Source organism: Podarcis erhardii, assembly GCF_964252035.2.
Source record: "Podarcis erhardii genome assembly, chromosome: 3".
In the NCBI taxonomy this organism is placed as follows: Eukaryota; Metazoa; Chordata; class Lepidosauria; order Squamata; family Lacertidae; genus Podarcis; species Podarcis erhardii.
This window is the reverse complement of record NC_138507.1, coordinates 104,937,628-104,956,028: the sequence shown is the minus strand read 5'-3', so window position 1 is coordinate 104,956,028 and position 18,401 is coordinate 104,937,628. Positions and strand designations below refer to the sequence as shown.

Sequence of the window (18,401 nt, the reverse complement as noted above, 5' to 3'; positions counted from 1 at the left end):
CAAGATGGCTTATATTTTACCTCCATCGTCAGTGGCAGGGTGCCTCTGAATAACAGTTGGTAGAGAACAAGTGCAGGAGAGGGTTATTGCACCCCTGCCCCACTTGTGAGCTTACCAGGGGCATCTGCTTACCAATATGGGCAACACAATTTGCTCTTTGGTCTGACTGAGCAAGACTCTGCTTAGGGACAGGAACCATAAACTCGGGGCTGTCCTTGGTAAATATTTGGAGGATATACTAATGCTATGACTATCAGTATGCCAATCTATCTCTTTCCGGACACAAATACACTCTGAAGGCTTCACTGCGGCGTGCACGTAACATTGCCGACCTTAAAACACAGTAGGCACACTGAGTCCATATTGTGAAGAGTGATGGCATCGGTCACAGACCTTCTTTGGAAATGCAACTCAGATTCACCATTACCACAAAATGTTCCATTTATGAATGAGAAATTCTCTTGTTCAACATCTGTACCCATCCGTGCCACTGCCACTCAGGTGGAGGCAGTGTGAGATTTATGTATAAGCTAAACAAGCTATAGCTTAGGGACCCACTCTCTTGGGGGCCCCCCAAAAAATTAAAGGAAAAAAATCCTGGGTGTACATTTCCAAAATATAAGATAAAAAACAATTACTTTGATAAAATACATATTTTGTTATGTGGAAATGGCTTTAGATACCTGTTAGGTCCATAAATTACCATATAGCATATATTCAACAGCAAAAAAACCAGTGACAATTTGTTGTTGACAAAGGACAGCTGGACATATAAAGGGCCCCATTACCTTCAATAGCTGAGGGCCTCATCAAACCTAAATCCGGCCCTGGGTGTAGGCCCCATGATCCTCCCTCTCCCAAGTCGCAAACTGTGTTTTCGGTTGCAGTTCTCATTAAATTGGCAGCTCAGACACAACCCAGGCCAAGTGAAGGAAAACTTTGAAACCTATTTCCCAACCTGTTTAAATACTGCTCCACAATCACCACATCAAACCTGCTTATCTTGTTGTGATAAATCATTCTGTGCCAATTTTGAGCTATTGTTTCCCTTCACGGCAGCCTGAGCAATAGGAGATTTAAATCTGGTTCGTAGCAAAGGCAAGGCTCGGTTTCAGGAAGTACGCTTTTTTGTTTCGTAGCCAGAGACCTTGCAGCCTCTCTCCCCTGCATTTTCCTGTGCTGGTTTCTGGACCGCTGACTTTTCATTATTATCACTATGCACATTTTAATTGGCTGCACTTTTGCAAACCATCCACCCTTGATTTATTCACACAGGCTCCTCAATCTCCCCGGCGTCACCACCACTTTCAGGGGCTGAGCAAACATGCGCTAAGAGGCGCTTTAATGAAGCGTGTTCTCCTTCATGGAGAGCACGTGTTGCGGTGGGGTCTAACAGGACACCCCCTCTTGGTTGCTGGGTGGGATTGTTTAAATGTCCAGGATTGTGATTGGCTATTCTGGGTTGTTGGGCAAATTCTGATGATGGCAATTTGTGGGATGGCTTGAGGGTTTTTATATACTTAGCATGCAGCATTTAACGTTCCCTTTTGCTGCGTGCATCGGATCACCCGCCCACCCTCCCTAAGTTAGGACTTGTGTGTCTGATCTTGCTATGCCTGTCATGGGGTCGTCTGCTTTTAGGGCAGGGGCCTGGTAGGAATTTTGTCCATTTGGCTGATTGCCTGGTGCCATTTGGTTTTTGCCTACTGCATAGCAAATTGTCTTTGTCTTAAAAAGCAGAGACATCACCTTGCCAACAAAGGTCCGTATAGTTCAAGCTATGGTTTGCCCAGCTCTCACTTCCCATGTATGGAAGTGAGAGCTGGACCATAAAGAAGGCTGATGGCCGAAGAATTGATGCTTTTGAATTATGGTGCTGGAGGAGACTCTTGAGAGTCCCATGGACTGCAAGAAGATCAAACCTATCCATTCTTAAGGAAATCAGCCTTGGGTGGTCACTGGAAGGACAGATTGTGAAGCTGAGGCTCCAATACTTTGGGCACCACATGAGAAGAGAAGACTCCCTGGAAAAGACCCTGGTGTTGGGAAAGATTGAGGGCACAAGGAGAAGGGGACGACAGAGGACGAGATGGTTGGATAGTGTTCTCAAAGCTACCAGCATGAGTTTGACCAAACTGCAGGAGGCAGTGGAAGACAGTGGCAGTGGAGTGCCTAGCGTGCTCTGATCCATGGGGTCATGAAGAGTCAGGCACGACTAAACGACTAAACAACAACAAATAGCAAATTGTCACAACTTGTAAGGTTGCAGTTAGACATTGGTTAAAACTGGTTGGTGGAGGGGTAAGGTCGGGCTGTGCCTGCCCCTCCAATGCTGCTGATGCAAGGGAATTCCATTAAAGGAATCCAGGGGCTCGCCATGCTTTTGTCAGAATCCCTGGTAAGGGGCATGGGCCGCACAAGCCCCTGGGAGCATGCGGGGAGAGGCGAGGGTCTGGGACCCAGCTCCATCCTCTCCCCAAATGTTTTCCCTTACTGACTTTAGCAGGGTTGCAGAAGTCAGTTCTGTCCCTGGGTGGAGACAGATAGTAGTAACCAATGCCTAAGCAACCACTCACATTATGTATTTTAATAAAGTTGTGGCCAAATTTATGCCAAAAACCTTAAACAAAAATCCAAAAAACACGCAAATAGCTTTGAGAGGCGAACAGAGAAACACTATGGGAGAGGAGTGCTTGACCTTCCCACCACCCACACTTCCTCTGTTTTATTACCTGCTACCCTTGTATTCTGCATTGAACTGCCCTGTGCTCCACCGCACTGCATTTCTGTGCTTTCATTGCAAGCTCCCAGGAAAGAGTTTACTCTCCAAGGCACCATGTCAATGTTTTAGATATGCAGTAAACAGATATGCACCAAACATGTATGAACAGGTATGTGGAGCCCAAGTAGTTGCCTAATACAAAATCAGCTCAGAAGAAGAAGAAGAAGAAGAGGAGTTTGGATTTGATATCCCGCTTTATCACTACCCAAAGGAGTCTCAAAGCGGCTAACATTCTCCTTTCCCTTCCTCCCCCACAACAAACACTCTGTGAGGTGAGTGGGGCTGAGAGACTTCAGAGAAGTGTGACTGGCCCAAGGTCACCCAGCAGCTGCATGCGGAGGAGCGGACACGCGAACCCGGTTCACCAGATTACGAGTCCACCGCTCTTAACCACTACAAGAACAGCAGAGCACCCGGAAATTTAGCAGTTAGCTCTCTCCAAAATCTAACACAAAGGCTCTTCCTAGCTCTGCTACTTGAGGTCCTTTTACTGGAGTTGCTGAGGACAGAGTCTTGGATCCTGTAAGAAAAGTCCTGCTGGCTCAGACTGAAGCCTAGCATTCTGTTCCCACAGGGGCCAACCAGATACCTATGGGACGTCTCAAAGGAGGACTAAGGGCAACGGCACCCTCCCCACTCATGTCCCCCAACAACTGGCATTCAGAAAAATACTGCCTGTAGAGCATGAAACTCTTAATCTCAAGGTCAAGGGTTTGAGTCCCACGTTGGGCAAAAGATTCCAGGGGGTTGGATTAGATCAGGGGTAGTCAACCTTTTTATACCTACCACCCACTAATGCATCTTTCTTGATGGTTAAATTTCCTTACCGCCCACTAGTTCTCGATGGAAGGAGGATTCAGCTTGTGCCGTAGAACCCCCTACCGCCCACCTAGAATCCTGAAACGCCCACTAGTGGGCTGTAGGGACCAGGTTGACAACCCCTGGTCTAGACGGTATTCCAGTTCTAGTGTTATGAATGAGAGAGAGAGAAATGTCTCTGTATCAACTTTAAGCACACAGTGCACAAGCTTGTACACTTCTATTATGTCCGCCCTTTCTCGACTTTCTTTTTCCAGAAGTCCCAAATGCTGCAACCTTTCCCCACCATACAAACAAAATATGCCTTACACCGAAATTTGTATCTTTGCCCAGATGTCCATACTTATATATATTCTTAGTGGCAACGAAAGATGCATTCCCCTAGATGTACAAATACTTTTGACCAGGGTTTTCCAAACTTATGTCTCCAGCTGGTTTTGGACTACAATGCCCATCATCTCTGACTGCTGGTCCTGCTAGCTAGGGATGATGGGAGTTGTAGTCCAACAACAGCTGGAGACCAATTTTGGGAAACCCTGCTTTAGACTCCTTAATACTGTAAGACATTGCATACGTTCTCTTAACGTTGCTTACTTAAAGCAGTCTGGATATTCTGCCAGGGCCATGTTGATGACATCCAATGCATGCTGGTGGTGCTTTTGAGCTGAAAAAAGGAGGGCCAGCAAATGAAGGGAATTCATATCATCCTTGCACAGTTTCAGAGCTTCCTGGAGCTGTTCTATCGCATCACAAATCTGGAAAATAAAAAAGGATTTCTCTCATTTAATCCTAATTTCAGTTCTGTTCAAGTTCATTTGTTTTGGGTCCTTGAGTGTAACAAAAGCAGAACACACAGACAAAAGATGCACTAGAGGCAATATTAATAAAACTCATCAGCATGAAATAAAACCAACTCAGTTGCAAGGCTAGAGTATAAAAGACATCTTACAGATACATGTTACAAAAGAGCACGCCAACAATCCAGCTCATAATTAAATAATTCTCAGCCATCCATGTCCAGGCTATAATCTAGAATGCATGAAGGATAGAAAGGCAGTTGCTACCTTGGCCAAATTTAAAAGTGCTGGTAATGGCGTTTAAGCCCTAAATCAGAGCTAGGGAGCCTGTATCTCTCCAGATGTTGCTGGACTCCAGCTCCCACCATTCTTGACTGTACTCTAGTTCGTGTTGGCTGGGGCTGGTGGGAGTTAAGAGTTCAAAATCTGGGAGCCACACATCTGCCAGTCGATTGATGGCTTTTAACCATATGAATCTGTTCAGCCAAAGAATACCCCCATCTCTCTCCCCACCCTCTCCTTTCCCCCAACTGCAAGATGTCTATGACAAAAGTTGTCTCTCCCCAAATGTAAACGAACTGTGAAAAAAACCATGAATTAAAAATGGAGACTATAGATGCACCTTTCCCTGTCTATCTGTTTGCTTTGTAATACAAAAAAACCTTAATAAAAACTAATTAAAACAAACAACAACAACACACCATATGAATTTGTTCAGGCCTTAAGATTGTCTTTAAGGTTTATAAATCTATCACCTGTCTGATACATGGGCACTGATGATGACAGCGCCTTTTTGATAGTGGCCTCATGTTTTTGGAACTGCATCCCAAGGGATCCATCAGTACAGGTTTTTAAGCAGGCGCCGAAACCCCCTCTCTTTTAGGCCATATTTCATTGAGACAGTGGATCGAATTTTGAACGGCTGCCTTTAAATTGCTTCCATGAATTTCATACTGCCATTTTCCAAAATGTTTTAAACTGCTGACTGGATCATAATGTGCCTTTTGTAGTTTTTCCTGTATGCGTGTGCTTTCTATACAAGTCACACAGTGTGAGGGCTTTGCCCTAGAGGAGGCAGCCAGAATGTCTTTAGAATTAAGTTTCCAGAGAGTGGAAGCCTTGACATTGGTAATGAATACAAAAGCCACTTTCAAGTCTATGTGGCTTGACATTTTATCTTTATGCCTCCTTACGGAAATTCTCCCAGGAAATCTTCCCCATTTGTTATTGATAGCAGATCTCGAGTCACCTTTAAGATGATCCTCTGGAAAGGGCACAAGGGTCTTTATGAGCTCAAAAGAGCATCTCAGGGATACAGCAGTAGAGCTATTTAGGTTTGAAAAACTTGTGGCTGCAGATTGGACATTAATGGGTTCTGTTTCATTTTCCTACACGGAAGAGCTCTTCACATAGGAAAAGGTTAATGAGCAAAATGGCCCTTTAAAGTGAAAGAACAGAAATACCAAATACAGCAAGGCACTTGTAGGCTGCACTGTCCAGGATTTTTCCTGCCATCAAGAAGGCTATAGACTCTCTTAGAACTAAGGCCAATGGGGAAGGTCTGTAGCTCAGCGGTAGAGCATTTGTTTTGCATGCAGAAGGGTCCAGGTTCAAGCCCCAGCATCTCCAGCATCCTGGCACATTAGACAGTGGCTGCCAGTACAGTGGACGCTCGGGTTGCGAACGTGATCGGTGAGGGAAGCATGTTCACAACCCGCAGCGTCCGCAACCCGCAGCTCCGCATCTGCACACGCGCAGGTCACGATTCGGTGATTCTGCGCATGCGCAGAGCGTGATTTAGCGCTTCTGCGCATGCGCCGAAACCCAGAAGTAACCCGTTCTGGTACTTCTGGGTTCGGTGTGGTGCGCAACCCGGAATCGCGCAACCCAAAGCGTCTGTAACCCAAGGTATGACTGTACTGTGCTGGATGGTCTGACTCAGTATAAAGCAGCTTCTAGTATTCCTCTCCCCACCCCCCCCAAAAAATAGGTATTAAAGTTTTTACAATATAATAAAATTATATCTAGAAGAAATGAAATAAAAAGAAAGAAAGAAAGAAAGAAAGAAAGAAAGAAAGAAAGAAAGAAAGAAAGAAAAGAAAAGAGAGGAAGGCAAAGGAAGGTAGAAAAGAGAGCAGAAAAACAACAGAAATAATAAAACAAATAGGCTTCCAATATTTTAGGGCTGCCATATGTCTTGGATTTCCTGGACACGTCCAGGAATCAGGCTGCAAAAATGGTGTCTGGGTAGATTTTTGCTAAATTGGCAAGTAGGGAGATTTTGTTTTCTAACCCCCCCCCCAAATCCCAAAAACTTAAGTTTTGAGGGGAGATTTTGCCAAAACAAAAGCAAAAAACAAACAAACCCTGCTTTGTCTGGATTTTAAATTTTGGGAATACAGCAACCCTAAATATTTCTAAAGCTCGGCTCAAAGATCCCCTTCCCTATCTGGCCAACTCATTTGCAGTTATTATAATTAAATTTATATACAGTGGTACCTCAGGTTACAAACACCTCAGGTTACAAGCACTTTGGGTTACAGACTCCGCTAACCCGGAAGTAGTACCTTGGGTTAAGAACTTTACCTCAGGATGAGAACAGAAATCGTGCGCCAGCGGTGTGGAGGGAGGCCCCATTAGTTAAAGTGGTACCTCAGGTTAAGAACACTTTCAGGTTAAGACGGACCTCCGGAACGAATTAAGTTCTTAACCTGAGGTACCACTGTACTGCCTTTCATCAAAAGTCTAGAGAGCAGTTTACAACACGGAGCATGATTTTCAGTGCACACCATCGTATCTATATGATATCATAATCTCCCAGTCTCTCACTTCCCTGCCATCTTTCTGCCGCTTCCATGTGGACATTGTCTTTGGCTCCCAACAGCATCCCAGAAGCGGAGAAGCCAGGGTGCTTATTCCCGGCAGTTTCTCCCCCTTGAGGTGATTCCCACCAGATGAGGAGGGCAGAACAGAGGCCAGAGGCCATTTGAGACTGGTAAACTTCCAAGAGAGGAGGAGTCTTAGAAAGGGGCAAGACCTGCTGGGAAGTGTTGATGAGTTGTTTTCCTTGAATAATGAGTTAACTTCATTGACAAGGGAGCCTTGCGTCTTTCGTGCTATACCTGAATCCATCTCCAGCCCTGAAACTGGGCCAGGTTTAAGGTGTTGGGCCCTAGACAGCTCAGGACCCGAGCACTTGAGAGACTGCCTTCTCTCTTATATATCCGGCGATCTGTCGGAAAGTTGCTGCTCCAAAGATCTCAGAAGCCCACTGTGGTAATTTGCCTTGGGGCTTTGAGTGTGGCTGCTCCTGTTCTGTGGAAGTGCATTCCTCTTGAGATAACACAGGCACACACTATCTGCGCTTCCTGGAAACAACTGATTTTTTTTTAATTATTATTCTGACAGGCTTTACCAACTGGATAAACGAGTCTTTGCGACGAGGGTCTATTTTGTACTGTTTTAGTTTCGTTTTAAATCAGTAGTTCCCAAACTTTTGGGGGCCACTGCTGCCCCCTTGGTTCCATAAACTTATCCCCAATGCCGCCTACCCTATAAAAAGCATTTTTTCAGAATAGCGGTTTCCATGACCCACTAAGGAAGAATGGCATTCGAGGCAGTAATAATTATATTGCACATTTATTCAAAAGTCAATTAGAACCATGTAGTTGAATTAACTGCACAAAATGGATGAACTTGATCAAGGGATACCATCTTTTTATTGACACCTCCAGAAACCCCTGCCACCCCCTCAACTCTTGATGCCCCCCAAGATAATCCCACTGCCCCCTAAGGGGTAGTACCACCCATTTTTGGAACCTCTGTTTTAAATGTATCCAGCTGGTTGTTATTGTTTTACTAACTGTGGGTTGGTGGGGGGGGGTTGGGGTTTGTTTTTTTGCTGTTTTATTGTAATTAATGAATTGATGATAATAACAGTAAAGAAGACAAAGAATATCAGCATCCCCCACACTGGCCTCATTTCACTTTTAATTGAGCACCAGCGGACAAACAAACACACGAGGAATCAAAAGAGCTTTACGTCAACAGACCCCAGCTTTCCGTTGGATTACTGGAAGTGCTAAAGAGAACCATCTGAAAATAGACAAAGGGAGGTTTTTTGAGGTGCATTTCCAAAACAATAAAAATTAATCCGGTTGCTAGAGAAATGGACTCTGGGCTGCCAGACTGGGTTTCAACACAGGATTGCTTCTAAAGGCACAGGTGAATGGCAAGTAATGCAGCTTGTACCACCCTCATTTTCATCCCCCTATGTTATGTACTGAAGTTCTCACCCTGGGCCAGCAGGGGGATACTGTAGATAGTTTTCACTCAGGTCCACATATGCAAATAAGGGATTGAAAGTGACGTTCAGTGATTGGATAGTTACATAAAATGGTTACTGTTGCGTTCTAGTGGAGCTCTATATAAGCAGGCTGGCTGAAGCCTTCAGTTCAGTTCTGTTCTGGCCTGTGAATAAACAAGAGCTGTTTGAAGAATCGCTGTGTCGTCTGATATGTTCACCCACAACTTAACACCCTACATCATGGGTAGGCAAACTAAGGCCTGGGGGCCGGATCCTGCCCAATTGCCTTCTAAATCCGGCCTGTGGACAGTCCGGGAATCAGCGTGTTTTTACATGAGTAGAATGTGTCCTTTTATTTAAAATGCATCTCTGGGTTATTTGTGGGGCATAGGAATTTGTTCATTCCTCCCCCCCCAAAAAATATAGTCCGGCTCTCGACAAGGTCTGAGGGACAGTGGATTGGCCCCTGCTGAAAAAGTTTGCTGACCCCTGCTCTACATTATGGAGACACAATAGTGGGAAGTGCTGTTCCTGATGGATTTCTCCCATTTATGCAGCCATTAAAGGGATAAATGTAATGCCAGGAAAAGGGTGGCAGATCAAATCCCCACTAAACTCTCAGCCTCAGTTCCTTCTCTGTGAAATGGGGCTGGCACTGCCTTGCTGTGCAGGGCCTGGCGAAGACTGCCAGGTTTGCAAAAGAGGCTGGATGCACTCGCCATGCAAATAACCAAGAGCTGCATGCAGAGTGCAATTTGGCAAGAACAGGCGCCTGACCAATATCCTTGGGAGCTTTAAGCCGCCGCATAAGCTGCGTGGGCGTAGAGGTGCTCCTGTTAATATTTATTGCTGCTTGTGCAAACTCCCTGAGATAAAAACCTTCGGCTCATTGCTTCAATATTTCAAGGCCTTTAGAAAAGCTGGCAAAGGAAACGTAGCAGTTTCTTTTGGCAGGGCACCTATCGGCCCCAGATATTGCCAAGTTTGTGGGGGCGGGGGGAAGCAGGGATGAGATGATGGAGCTCAGCAAGGCTGGCGGTGGGGGAGCAGAAGCAGATCTATGAAAGGGAGCAGCAAGAAGCAAAGTCCTTTTGCCACTAAACCAGGGAGTAATCTAGAACCAGAAGTTCTTCTAGAGGTGAGAACTGTTCGAGGAGTTTCGTTTGCTGCACTTCCCCACCCTTCCTTGCCTAGAACCTGTGGGGGAATTGCTGCCTGATAACTCTTGGAACCCACAGCAGACTAGAGTCCCAACACCTCCATTTCTAGAAGGCTTAATGCATGGGTAGGCAAACTAAGGCCCAGGGGCCGGATCCGGCCCAATTGCCTTCTAAGTCCGGCCCATGGAATCAGCATGTTTTTACATGAGTAGAATTTGTCCTTTTATTTAAAATGCATCTCTGGGTTATTTGTGGGGCCTGCCTGGTGTTTTTACATGAGTAGAATGTGTGCTTTTATTTAAAATGCATCTCTGGGTTATTTGTGTGGCATAGGAATTTGTTCATTTCTTCAAAATATAGTCCAGCCCCCCACAAGGTCTGAGGGACAGTGGACCAGCCCCCTGCTGAAAAAGTTTGCTGACCCCTGACTTAATGTGTGATAAACTTGCCACTCTTAGCAAGGCTCAATGAATTGCTGGCTGTGGACTCACACAGCTTGCCCAGGAAATCAAAGTTGGCCTGATGAATCCAGGTGACCAACCACAACACTTTGGCATGTTGGAACTTAGAATTGTAGAGTTGGAAGGGACCGCGAGGATCATCTAGTCCAACCCCCTGCCATGCACGACTCTTTCGCCCAATGTGGGGCTCACAACCCTGACATTAAGGATCTCATGCTCCAAGGACTGAGCTATCCCTCTTTGGTGGTGGTTGTTCTGAACGTCTCTGGAGAGGCCTGGAAAACCTAACCACAGAAACATCATGCGACAAAAATGTCACCTTTTCCCCCAAATCCAGGTGGTGAATGCAGCAAGAGCACTGCCAGCTACTGGGTTAGGAAGTAAATAAGGCACAATTTGTGGTGTGCATATGGAGACAGATATATATTATTATTATTTATTAAATTTGTATTGAGTTACTATGATAGGGGGCTTGTTCACATATGTTGCTTAGTCTCTCTTTACCCGAAGTTTGATCACTCTAGACCAGCCTATACATGATATAAAATGTGCCTTTGCATTTATATGTGTATATTGGATTTTTTTTAAAAAATAGCAGCTGTTTTATGTTTTGTAGGCCAGTCTGGATCAGGACCATGGGATGGAGGGAGATGGGTTTAACCCTGTCTCCCTAGTGTTTCTTGCCAAACAAAAGTTGTCCCCCACAAAAGCAGTTAATTACCCTAGGTGGGAAGCTGCTACTGATGATTTTTATTAGGCTGTGTGTGTGTGTGTGTGTGTGTGTGTGTGTGTGTGTGTGTGTGTAAGGTTAACACATACATCATGGTCCTAATCTAGACTGGGGAACCTGTGACCGCTATTTAAAAGCAGAGGGAGGAATTCAACATCACACTCTTTTGATCATTAAATCAGCGCAAGGACTTTAGCTTTCTATACACAGAAGTTTTTCTTCTACTCCCCCAATGTGCTGTTCCTGGGGTTCGCCTGGTCACCCCACCCAAAAAAAAGATGATTGTGGGTGCATGGAGGAGAAGGAGAAGGGATGAAAGCCAGGCTTCTGCTGAAGGGACTCATTCGCATTATTAGACTCAATGTATAAATATGAAGATGCATTTAACAGAGCATGTCATTCGGCCCTCACAGATGAATGGACGCACTCACTGTTTGAGAAGTCACCCTGTGATGTGACAGCTCTATATGTGGCGGCTCATTCACACACACACACAATTTTCACTTGATGCCACAGCATGTGTGATCCAGCAGCAGAAGGCTGCTGTACAACAAGAAAATTCCTAGGGTGGGTGGTGCAGAGGGAGGGAGGGGAGAATCATCTTTAATGGAATATATAGATCTAGAGTGTTGCTTTACTGCAGGGTTTGCTTTGATAATACCGTACATCTGCAGAACAAATGCAGCTGAACAGCTTCTTCCCCCAACCCTTGCTATTCCTATGCACAGAAATATGAACACTGAAAAGCCATTTCACAGTGGTTTTCCTACACTGGTTTGGTTGAGTTCATCAATATAGTTCTCCAACGTTGCCAATTTAAAAGAAATTGTGCTTGTCTTTTCCTCTGTGTGCACTAAATGAGGATCCATGATTAGGAAATGCTGGCTTCCACATTACTAGTAATATCCAAAGGCAACATGATGACCAAGTCCAAAAATGCGATGTCAGTGGCACTGTGGGTTAAACCACAGAGCCTAGGACTTGCCGATCAGAAGGTCAGCGGTTCGAATCCCCGCGACGGGGTGAGCTCCTGTTGCTCGGTCCCTGCTCCTGCCAACCTAGCAGTTCGAAAGCACGTCAAAGTGCAAGTAGATAAATAGGTACCACTCTGGTGGGAAGGTAAACGGTGTTTCCGTGCGCTGCTCTGGTTCGCCAGAAGCGGCTTAATCATGCTGGCCACATGACCTGGAAGCTGTACGCCGGCTTCCTCGGCCAATAAAATGAGATGAGCGCCGCAACCCCAGAGTCGGTCAAGACTGGACCTAATGCTCAGGGGTCCCTTTACCTTTACCTTACAGAACATTGAACAACATGAAATATATGAAATATGCACTCTACAAAACCAAATAAACAGAAATCTTCTAAATCTCTGAAAGTCACAAAATATGCACTCTAGATGGGTTCCCTTGAAAACATAGAACCAAATAAACATTTTCCATATTACTACACATGGCTTGCTGAACTCTGGATTAGACTACTGCAATGTGTTGTAAGCAGGGCTGCTCTTGAAGGCTAATCGGAGAGTAAAGTTGCTGCAAAATACAATGGAAAAGGTATTGACTCATATCTGCCATACAGACCTGTCCGTAGGTGCTTTTGTTTGCTCCCAACTGGTTTCCAAGCACAATCAAAAGTGTTGCACTTGCTCCCATATGAATCTGCCCAATTCTCCCCAGACCACACCTCCTTCCTAGACCAGGTTCCTCACTGACTCAGCTCTGTGCTCTCCTCATCTGCTTTGGCAGACCCTCCAAGTGTCCCTATTTTTCAGGGAGAGTCTCGGATTTACAGAAGCTGTCCTGGTTTCTGATTTGATCCCGGAATGTCCCTACTTTCATGGGACAAATTTTGGGAGAGAAAGGAATAGGGTGTCTCTATTTTCATCAGAGAAATGCTGGAGGTCATGTTTGATAATGCCTTTTCCTTGGAAAGAGGAAGATGCGTGCAGGAACCTCTACTTCTTGCAAGGCTGAAATGTAGCCCATTTCCCCACCACCACCATCACAGGCATGAGGCCCCAGAAGTTTGTCTACAAACTAATATGACCTTCAGATTGAAAAAGCAAAAGTTGCTGGCTAATGTCCTGAGTCTACCTGCTGTTTATTTTGATCTAAGAAATTGTGAAGTCAGGATGAACGAGAATCTTCTGAACTGCCTTACTGAGCAACAATGGCCAATGAGAAGCAAGAGCACAACAAGATGACTCAACGGAATCTGGACTCACAAGCCCAAAGCAAGGAATGGACTGAGCACTTGGCTCTGGTCTCATTCCATTCATTTTGGAACGCTGCCCTTATGTCAGTAGCCACCAAACTGGCTGATGAAAGCCTCGGCCGTGGCACTTGCCAGTTCATACAATCTGCCAGATGAATTAGTAAGTATCATTTAGGCTTCAGTTAATCAGAAAGAGAATACATTAAATAGTTTAAATTATGAAGGATATTAAAAATGCATTACGAAAATGTTTATCATGAGCTATGCTGGCAAAAGCAGAATCGGATATTTCAGAGGCCTAAAAATAAATATGTCTCGGGTGTCAGCAACACACTCCAAGCGTGCTTTAAAGATTTATACCGTGTTAAATGGAGGAAAACAAGGCAGCCTCAGAAGAGGCAGGACGACACCAATCATGAGTGAATATTGTTTGCAGGGCCTTAGGTTGAACTACACTTAAGGCCTTCATGCCTCTCTGACCGATACATAATTTCCTCGCTCTTTTGTTTGTGTTTGCAAAGACAGGTGGTAGCTCACGCACAAACAGGCACAATACCCATATCCTATACTCAAAAGAGAGCTTTGAGCAGAAATGAGGCATTTTTGGCATGCCTCTGGAGGCTAGCATTCACCAGCCTGGTGACTTGTTGATGCTTTGGACTACAAGTCCCATCATGCAATTCAAAACATCTGGAGGGGACCAGGCTTGTGAAGGCTATAGTTGAACTGGCACAATACTTAACCTCAGTGATGAAAGGACAGGGGGAAATTCAAAATTTAGCTAAACCGAGTACTTTCTTTGAAAAGCATGGCTCCGCATTATGAAAACTATGTTGACTTTAAAACAAATCCGTAACACAGATCTTGGAACCGTTTTGAGGGTTTTAGTCCTCAGGCCCCAAAACCTGCAATAATATTTAGCTTGGTTCCCTAGAATTATTATTACTGTTACTATTACTATTATTTAGATTTGTATACCACGCTTCATCCATAGATCTCAAGGCAGTACACAATATAAAATTGCAATTTAAGAAACACAAAATACATAATAAAAATAAGAAACAAACTTTTTCCAGTGTCTTTAAGTCTTCCATTAATAGCAGAGTAAATTAAATTGTAATCTGCATCCCTCAAAAGATGGCAAAATATGTAATAAGGGTTCCCTTAAAACTACTGAAGCACCTTTGGCTTCCTAATAAGCAAGTCAATTTGGAAAGAACATACTGAAGGTAGAAAGTTTGGAAAGCACTATGATAAGGAAAAGGCCTCTTTGAACTGCAACTACAGATATATGACAGAGCATTCCAAGAGTCCTTTCTGCTGCTTGTACCTACCTGTCTGACAAGAGCCAGCTGCAATGAAACATAGAGGATGATTTGGTGGTCTTCAGGTGCCAGTTGGCGTGCTCTGTAAAACACAAACACAGAGAGCATGGTAATGGTTCATTTTATATGTGTTCCTATGCATTGCGCTTCTGGAAGCCTGGATATTTAAGGAACACACCTAGAAAGCAGTGAAAGCGAGTAACAGTTTCAGGTTTAGCGGTATAAGAGATCAGCTTTGTGCGAAGATATTATTTATTGGGTGTCATTGCTCAGGGATTCCGAGAAACACGTCCCAAAACCAGTGCTGTAGCAGAATATTGGCATTTAGGGAGGAAGCAAAGGATGCTAACATGCATACTGCATGCGAAAGGTCCCAGGTTCAATTCTTGCCATCCCCCAAAGGGTCGGACAGCATAGTGTGAAAGACATTGCTTGGACCAGTTACAGATAGGTAGCCGTGTTGGTCTGCCATAGTCAAAACAAAATAAAAAAATTCCTTCCAGTAGCACCTTAAAGACCAACTAAGTTAGTTCTTGGTATGAGCTTTCGTGTGCATGCACACTTCTTCAGGTGACTTCTGTTTCAGTGTATCTGAAGAAGTGTGCATGCACACGAAAGCTCATACCAAGAACTAACTTAGTTGGTCTTTAAGGTGCTACTGGAAGGAATTTTTTTATTTTGTATTGCTTGGACAGCAACACTGATCAGAACAGACAATGCTTGCTTTGACAGAGCAACAGTCTAACCTCAGTTTAAGGCAGTCGCCCTATGTACATAGCCTCAGCACTGATGCCTGCTTCATAGCACCTTCAGCTCTCTCAAACCACCCTGTCTCTACAAATATACAGTGGTACCTCGAGCTACAAACGCCTCAGGTTACAAATGCTTCAGGTTACAAACTCCGCGAACCTGGAAGAGTTACCTCGAGTTGAGAACTTTGCCTCAGGATGAGAACGGAAATCATGTGCTGGCAGTGCAACAGCAGCAAGAGGCCCCATTAGCGAAAGCACAGTTTCAGGTTAAGGACGGACCTCTGGAACAAATTAAGTTCGTAACTAGAGGTACCACTGCGATCATAAAAATACTCTACCTCTTCAAACTTTAGGAGTACAGTGGTATTTCGGGTTTAAGACGCTTCAGGTTACATACGCTTCAGGTTACAGACTCCGCTAGCCCAGAAATAGTACCTTGGGTTAAGAACTTTGCTTCAGGATGAGAACAGAAATCACACTGCGGCAGCGGGAGGCCCCATTAGCTAAAGTGGTACCTCAGGTTAAGAACAGTTTCAGGTTAAGAATGGACCTCCGGAATGAATCAAGTACTTAACCCGAGGTACCACTGTACTTTTCTTAATGCTAGCAGGCTATTCTGCATCTGGTCAACAAGGATGTAGTTAAACTCTCCCAACAACACCCCCTGTTGGCTACAGGTGGGCATCTGTGATGTCCGATTAGCAATCTTGCCCGCGTCCAAGCTGGAGTTAAGATATCAAGGAAACAAGCCACAGCCGGTGGGGAAAGGTCAAAGGGCTAAAAATAAAGATGGTTTAAGAGTAATATAGGACAGCAATTACATCTAAATAGCACAGTAAGGGAGATGTTACATCTGAGTCTAGGAATGCCTGCCACGTAAAGCTAAGTCCCCCACTGAGAGGGAGCTCTGTCCAAAGATGTCTTCTTACACTTCTGGTTAGTGCACAGGGAATCAGCGAGCAGCAGGAGGACCTTTACAGTTGTCTCTCGAGGCAGAAATATGCTTTTGCTGACATGCATTTATTCCCTCGTTAGCACCTAAAACGGGACGCGGGTGGCGCTGTGGGTTAAACCACAGAGCCTAGGACTTGCCGATCAGAAGATGGGCGGTTTGGGCACTGTCTGAAAATCATCCCTGGCCTCTTCCAGTGGCCTTGGGTGAGATAACAGTGCATGAAGCAAAGGGAGCATTAAGCTTATTGCCCATCAGCTCAACATGCTGGGCAATGAAACCCATGCTCTAAAATGTCCCACGAGTGGAAGGATCCATGCAATAGATGCTTTTTGTTGTATTCTGAAATTGCTTTGAGATTATTCATAGCATGTGATCCATAAATGAAACAAAACAAAAAAAAATATGCTATGTGGAAGGAAGGCATACAGTACTACAAAACCAAAAAAAGAAAGAAAAAAGATTGGCGGTTCAAATCCTCGCGATGGGGTGAACTCCCGTTGCTCAGTCCCTGCTCCTGCCAACCTAGCAGTTCGAAAGCACGTCAAAGTGCAAGTAGGTAATTAGGTACCACTCTGGCAGGAAGGTAAATGGCGTTTCCATGCGCTGCTCTGGTTCGCCAGAAGCGGGCTTGGTCATGCTGGCCACATGACCCGGAAGCTGTACGCCGGCTTCCTCAGCCAATAAAGCGAGATGAGCACCGCAACCCCAGAGTCAGCCACGACTGGACCTAATGGTCAGGGGTCCCTTTACCTTTTTAGCACCTAAAACAAGGATAAAGGAGGAAGAGCTCCAACACAAGTAGAAGCCTAGAGACTGCTTCAGGTTTTGGTGTAAAACAAACAAAACACCTGTCAGTTGGGAACCTTTCTTCCTCACCTTTCCAGAGTCTCAAGTGCTTTTTGGTGCAAGTCGTCTTGTGTGCTTTTCAGGGTAGCTGTAACACAAGCAAAAGAACATGAGAAGTTTTGTAACCGTTGCAGCAAACACTAAGCTTGAATGGCTTTGTGCTCTTTTTTTTCTTCCTCCTTTCAAAGTTGGGAAAAACAGTCCGTATGGTTCCTCAAAATGAACATTCCCCTAAGGATTTTATGTTGTGGAGGGGCTGGGGGGGGGAGAGAGAGAAAAAACGAGAGAACGAACACACAGCTCTCCCTAGATCTTGCTGGAGAAAGTATTCCCTGCCTTAATTCATGGGGCTCTACAAAGTGATCACTCCTGTAAGACCAGACGCCTGTACACAATCTTTCCTTTTTGAGAACCTCCAGCTAAAACCGGGCCAGAAATAAAATGTCATGGCAAGTTAGAGAACAGCTCTCCCTAGATCAGGCATAGGCAAACTCGGCCCTCCAGATGTTTTGAGACTACAATTCCCATCATCCCTGACCACTGTTCCTGTTAGCTAGGGATGATGGGAGTTGTAGTCCCAAAACAGCTGAGGGCCGAGTTCGCCTATGCCTGCCCTAGATCTTGGTATCTTATTTGTTTCTTAAATCTTTGTGCTGCCCTGCATCAACAGAGTTTAGAATGATGCACCTATTCTTCCCCATCTTTAGCCTCACAACAGCTCTGTAGGGCAGCGCTGGGAGATAACAATTGGCCCCAGTGAACACCCTGGCTTTAATGGGGATTTGAACCTGGATTTCCCCGGTCCTAGTCCACCACTCCAGCCACTACACTGCACTGATGGGGTTTAGTCCAGATCTCGCTCCATATCTTCAGATGGTGGTTTCTTCCAGAGATTATTGCCATTCCAGACATCATTGCCAACCAGCCTTCTCTGCTCTTAGCAGCTTTCGTGCAGAACGCTCTGCCGCGGAAAATCCACAGAGCTAGTTTTTAGAAAACAAACCCAACCCCCTTTTCCTGTTTTCATAGGAGGTGCAAAACATCCATTCTTTCCTGATAATTCCTGCAGCTGGAAGCTTGGCATTTTGTCCCTTAACAGAGCCCACGAAAATGGACATTGCCTTGCTGCCTCCGTGTGTTTTATACCACTAGGTCGGAGAACATGACTACCTGAATTAAGTCCATTCATTTCCATGGGTCTTCTCCCAAGTATGACTTAGCCAGAGGCAACCCACCAGTTTCATACACATTTTT

General features: G+C 45.0%; 1 protein-coding gene across 1 annotated transcript in view; it reads right to left on the bottom strand.

Annotated features, from left to right (window-relative positions):
* The window catches only part of TTC7A (tetratricopeptide repeat domain 7A), a 191,656-nt gene that overhangs the window by 99,453 nt on the left and 73,802 nt on the right, over window positions 1-18,401 (bottom strand). Inside the window, exons 13-15 of the mRNA XM_081854624.1 lie at window positions 17,178-17,235; window positions 14,604-14,676; window positions 4,196-4,356 (exon numbers count right to left, since the gene is read on the bottom strand). Of these exons, the coding sequence (XP_081710750.1) occupies window positions 4,196-4,356; window positions 14,604-14,676; window positions 17,178-17,235 (292 nt within the window). The remainder of the gene's footprint in view (window positions 1-4,195; window positions 4,357-14,603; window positions 14,677-17,177; window positions 17,236-18,401) is intronic.